General features: G+C 45.9%; 1 protein-coding gene across 1 annotated transcript; it reads left to right on the forward strand.

The window, feature by feature from the left end:
- The first annotated feature begins 1719 nt into the window (after positions 1-1719).
- On the forward strand, positions 1720-4008 carry SHLD1 (shieldin complex subunit 1). The gene is given in 3 exon segments (XM_042806582.1): positions 1720-1918; positions 1920-1954; positions 2816-4008. Coding segments are annotated over 3 exon segments (651 nt in total). The 5' UTR covers positions 1720-1823; the 3' UTR covers positions 3337-4008.
- Positions 4009-5496: the final 1488 nt, after the last annotated feature.

Here is a 5496-nt window from a genome sequence, read left to right on the forward strand (position 1 = left end):
GAGTGGAGGCTCAAATGAAATAATATACATTCTTACTGATGATTATCCATCATGTGAGAATGAAATCAAGACATGGGTAATGACCTGGTTTAGTTTTTGGGGGCTTTTTTGTTGTTTGTTTTTTTTTTTTTTCCCCTTTAACACACACTTGGTAGTATAAATGAGTGAAAATAGCTAAAAATAATTTGAGCCAGATTCTGTGGTGATGAAACTCCACTGCAGGTGAATGGAGAGGGAAAGGGATTGGTTAGTTTAATGCCGCCTTTGCCTTTAGCAGCATGTTTGTGCTTGTGTGCTGTATGTCTGCCCCAGCCGAGAAGCTCTTTCTAGACTCTGCAGGCATCCAGCTACTGGGCTTGTGCCCTGTGGTTTATAAATCATTCAGGAAATTTGTGCATTACAACAGCAGTATCAGTTCTTTAGAGAGTGTCGAGGAAGGACCTCTACCTCAGCTGCTATTTTGTAGGGAGGAAGGGGGTTGAGTGTATTTTCAAAGATCAGTCTTCACACATAGTTGGAGAAGGTATTGAGAAATTGCCAGGAAAGCTGAGGAAAGGTGCAACTTCACAAGATACAGCTTGGTTCTGGGTGTTCTGGGACTAACTTTTAATGTCTTGCCTTAAGAAGGCTCTGCTGGAAAAGTAATCCACTAAGAGGATGGGGCCTACTGTTAAAAAAGAGAGATGCATAAATTTGAATCAGTAACTGGAAGAAAGCTGTTCTCCCAATAATATATTTGAGTACTTACTGACTAATCAAACCCCAAGATACACCCAGTCAGTTCGTAAGTGGACTGTGCTTCATGAGAGGCTGGCTGATTTATAGGTTATACTGGCTTATAATAGAACAGGACAGAATAGAGTAGAATGATTTAAGTTGGAAAAGGCCTGTAAGATCATCAAGTCTAACCGTAAACCCAACACTGCCAAGTCCACCACTAAACCATGTCCGTATGTGCCACATCTACAGGTCTTTTAGATACCTCCAGGGATGGTGACTCAAGCACTTCGCTGGGCAGCCAGTTCTAATACTTGATAATCATTTCAGGGAATAAATTTTTCCTAATATCTAATCTGAGATTGCCAGAGCAGGGGAGAACAGCATTGCAAAGGTCTCCCTTGACACCATGAAACCAACAGGATTTTGCTCTTCCCGGATGATACAGAGTTGACATTTGTAGCTGGAGGCAGCTGCTACTCTTTTACAAAATACGGCGGTGGGCGGCGGGTAAGAAATAGCAAGAAGAGAGCAGGGCACAGGGGTTTGCAACTGCTACAGGAGTCTGAGCGTAAGTGCCACTTGATTGAATTGCCAGAGATGCATGAGACTTCAGTTCTAACTTAACATAGGCACCAAGGCTGAGAGATTATTGAGGCAAAATGGACCTGTTCTCTTTGATTAGCTCTGATTTGCTACTCTGATGGCATATATCGATGTTCAAAGAAGGCCACAGCTTTTCTTTATACTGCAGTGGAAATGACACATTGCAAAAGGAGGAAAAGTTCTGTTTAAAATTGCAGAATTGGAGATGAAGTGAAATTGAAAAGAAAGATCAAAGATAGCAAGTAGGGGGAGGAAGAAAGAGGCATTGTACAGTATGGATGCACAGACATCCTCATTTCATTTTAATGAATCTCTGACCACTCAGGAAGGGGCGGGTAGCTCTTTGTGTACTGGGAGGGAAAGAACAGCCTTCTGCCACTGCGCCGAGATTTCCTTTGAACATGGTCTCGTATCGAAGTGAAGGACTGCTCTCTGCTTCCATATTTCACAGAATTAGAAAAGACCAAGCTATTTTCTGTGTCCTGCTTATGTAACTGCAGATGACGGCTGTGCAACCTCTGGCTGAGCCCAGGAAAATCTTCTTGTCGGTGACTCAGGTGCTTGGCAAATAGGCTGGCATGGCGGGCTCAGAGATGAGAGGCGCTCCCTGGGTACCAGAGCCTGATTCAAGGTCCCTTTATGGAGGCTTTTCCTACTAGAAGCTGTGCGTGGCTTGCTGATTGTCCTGGTCACATCATCGCCAAGTGTCTCTGTGCTGATGCCTTATTATGTGCAAGTCCCAAGCATGCCCCTTGATTGCATTGGAACAGAAGGGGACCACAGCCCTGACTGTTGTCCAGAGATGTGGGTCAGCAAGGAAGAAGGAGAAGAGCTAAGCAAGAATGAGTCCTCAGCCTTTACATAAATTTATCTATAAAAATCCCTGCAGAATGTGGGGAGAGCGTTTAGTACAGCTGAGCTGCAAAAATGGGACTTCCTGGGGAAGCACAAGGTCTCCTTTTGCAGGCCCCATTTCCAAACTGTGCCGTCACCCTAACAGTGTTGGTTTGGAGGCTCTAGATACAGCTGAAAGCTGGAGGACAGGACTGCACACTGTAGGAGTAAAACTGTGAACTATGAAAAGGGAAGGATTAGACCTGAGGATGAAGGGAGAAAACCGAAAACAGAGGGAGAACTGCTTCAGCTGCAAACTAGACTTCCCTGTGGGGCAGCTGTTATCTCCAGCAGCAGCAGATCCCTGTTTCCAGGTCTTTGGAAGTATGACTGAGAGGAGCCAGGAGGTCCATACCACCAAGTAGGTTCAGTCACTGCAGAGGGTCAAGGCAGGAACAACTGTGAGATCCCCACATACAGCCCATCTTATATGAATCTATGCAGCAAGCCCCTCTGGCAGTCCAGCCAAGTTTAAAGCAGTACTTAGCTCACTCCTGCACAGGGCCTGTTTGCCAGACTGCAGTGAGGGGTACAGAGAAGGATTTTGCCACAGGGATGACCCGGTGACTAATGAGTTTCATTAATCTTATGCTTGCAGGAGAGAGCAATCTACCCTCTGCAGTTCCTACGAGCTTTTCTGCTGGAGGCCCTGAGAAAGCACACATGAGGTGTTATCCAAAAGCAAGGCTGTGTGAGCCCACTGAACCTAATGATGCTGAACTTTCATGGATGTATGAACATGATGGGGAAGAAGATGCCGGCATCAGGAAGTCTCTTGATGGCTTCTACAGAATGTATTGCAAAAAACGGCCAGACAAAACAGACCCCACCTATGAGGCTGCATCACTATCTCTGTCACAGAAGATTTCCGAGCTGGCAAACCGGGGTGGAACAAAATATGCGTCGCGTTGCCTGCAAATGGCCCAGGTGGTCTTGAACAGAGATGGGTGTAAGATCTTTCCAAACTACCCCACTACTGCTTGTTTTTCAAAGCCAGCTGAAGGAGGAGTCCTGTTGGAAGACAGAAGGAGAACACCTGGACTCTCAGATGACGTCCTGCGATTCCTCTTGAAACAAACACAGACAGAGCGTAGCCCTGACGTATCACATGAGAAGTGAGCAAGACACTGGTTTGTTTCTGTCATTGGAGCTTTGCTTTTACTCCAAAAAGAGGTGACTTTCTTGGAAAGACACTGTTCCTCTTAGCACCACCTTCAACACCACATATTTCATGGAGAGGTCCATTTCAGGAAAGCCTTGCCACCTTGGCCTCTGCAGGGCAGCACCGCATAAGGAGCATCTACGGTCGCTGTCTAAATGTTTCGGATGTGGTGACTAATTGGGATGGGTGGTGGGTGATACGTTGTCCGTTGCTGGGACATCAAATGTGATGATTTATACCCACCAGGCTTTTAAATTGACCTACATCCTTACCCCAGCTGAACAGTGGCCCAGCCCAAATTCAACCCGGGTGTAGACATGGATGTCCCAGTGCTGTGACTGTAACAGACTGATTGAACGAGCTTGGCAGGGTATGACCCGCATCCAGGGAGGAAATTTAACATTTTGTTTTGTACCTGACTGCTACTGCAATGCCTGTGCCTCCACAGGGGTGCCTGATAGCTCTGTGGGTGTTTACCAACAGACATGTGATCCCACAGAACATAATTGCAATGCTGGTGACCTTTTTTGACACAAAAAGTGTGTGTGTGTATGAGAGAGACAGAAATACGGCTTCTGAGCAAGTTATTTTTTTTAACAGGAGGGATTAAAAAAGAGAGAAAAAAAAGACTTTATTGCCTTAGTGATGTTTCTGACACTTCAAACGCACCAGCTGAGCAGACTGGGGATTTTTTCCTATCTATATGAGGTGGTTTAAGAGCAACCTGAAATAGATTCATGAGTTGAGGGCTCTGCAGAGGTGTCCATAGGGAAGCTGCAGGGTTGGAGCCAGCTGCCCTGATGGCTGCCTGCTGTAACATGCAGAGTGCCTAGGAAAAGCCAAGCTCACATATCAGCATGCCCAAGACTGTGGGTCACTTGGTTGATTCTGTAGTGGCAATGCTGCTTTCTCCAGCTCTCTCCCTACCTATTAACCCCTGCCGATTTCTGCTACCACAGCAGCTGAGCCCAGAGTTTTCACAGAGAGGAAGCCAATGCTAGTTGCTTGAGTACACTCTGTTATCTTTGTTGGCACTGCACAAGACCTTGTGGTTACTTTCCTGGTGTGGTGATGGATGAGGGAAAACGTTCTGTGAGGTGTTTGAACCATGGAGGTGGTTGCTTTCCAGTAGAGATCATCTGGTGTTGGTTGGTCACAGGAAAGGTTTGCTACTTCTGAAAAGCTCAGCTGCTGTTTATACCCAGAACTTTCTTTCTCTGGTTTTAGTTGGCAAGATCACCGCTGGCAAGATCACACTGCCCGAGGCACTGGTTGCCCAGCTTGGGTTTTGGTGACTGTTGCTTGCCCTATGACATTAAGAGGTGACCTGAAGGACTAATTCCCAGCAGTTGTGTTTGGTCACTGCCCCCTGGAGAATTTAAAGTGCTCGGGGTCCGATACATCATTATGAATTTGACAGGCCTCATTCTCCTTTGCTCTGTGCTTATGGAAACCAGGAGTGAATCCCAAGGAATGGGAGGCAGGACTGTGCTCCCACTCTCCAAGCCTTGGTGGGAAGGGTGCTGCTATCAGGCAGGGCTGCAGTTCAGGCCCCTCTGGTCAGCATGTGGGAGCTCTTTGAAGTGGTCAACCAGGAGCAAGCAGGGCTTCTGATCCCTCTCTGGACAGGTTGTCAGTCATTAAAGCTATGCTTTACTGTCTGTAGTGATAAATGTGCTGTTCTTGAATGATGTATCGGGCTCTAAAAGAGACACTTTGGTTGGAGAAGATAGTTACATGGTAGTTCGTACCAGGGTTGCCAGGCCAACTGCTTTGAGGTAGCTTTCGCTTTTTTTTGCAGCTTGCTTGGGGGGCTTGCAAGTCAAAGCAACCTTCTGGGAAAATTCAAAGTTTTGTCTTCTCCAAACTTTTAGTGTTAGATTTTCATTAAAATTTAGAATAAACTGAATAGTTTTATGGCATATTTTCGTATTTTAGGTGCTTACAGAAGCAGAGAAGAGCTCAGCTGGATAAATTAGAATCCAAAGTCCCATTGATTTTTAATGATAACAAAACAAGCCAAATGTTTTAGGAGAGTCTGTCAGTCTTGTCAGCTATCTGGTGTTAAGAGCTGAAACGTGATAGAGTTTAGAATACCTGATCATTCCTACAGCTCC

This window comes from Tyto alba, unplaced genomic scaffold (genome assembly GCF_018691265.1).
Source record: "Tyto alba isolate M040663 unplaced genomic scaffold, T.alba_DEE_v4.0 Super-Scaffold_47, whole genome shotgun sequence".
NCBI lineage: Eukaryota > Metazoa > Chordata > Aves > Strigiformes > Tytonidae > Tyto > Tyto alba.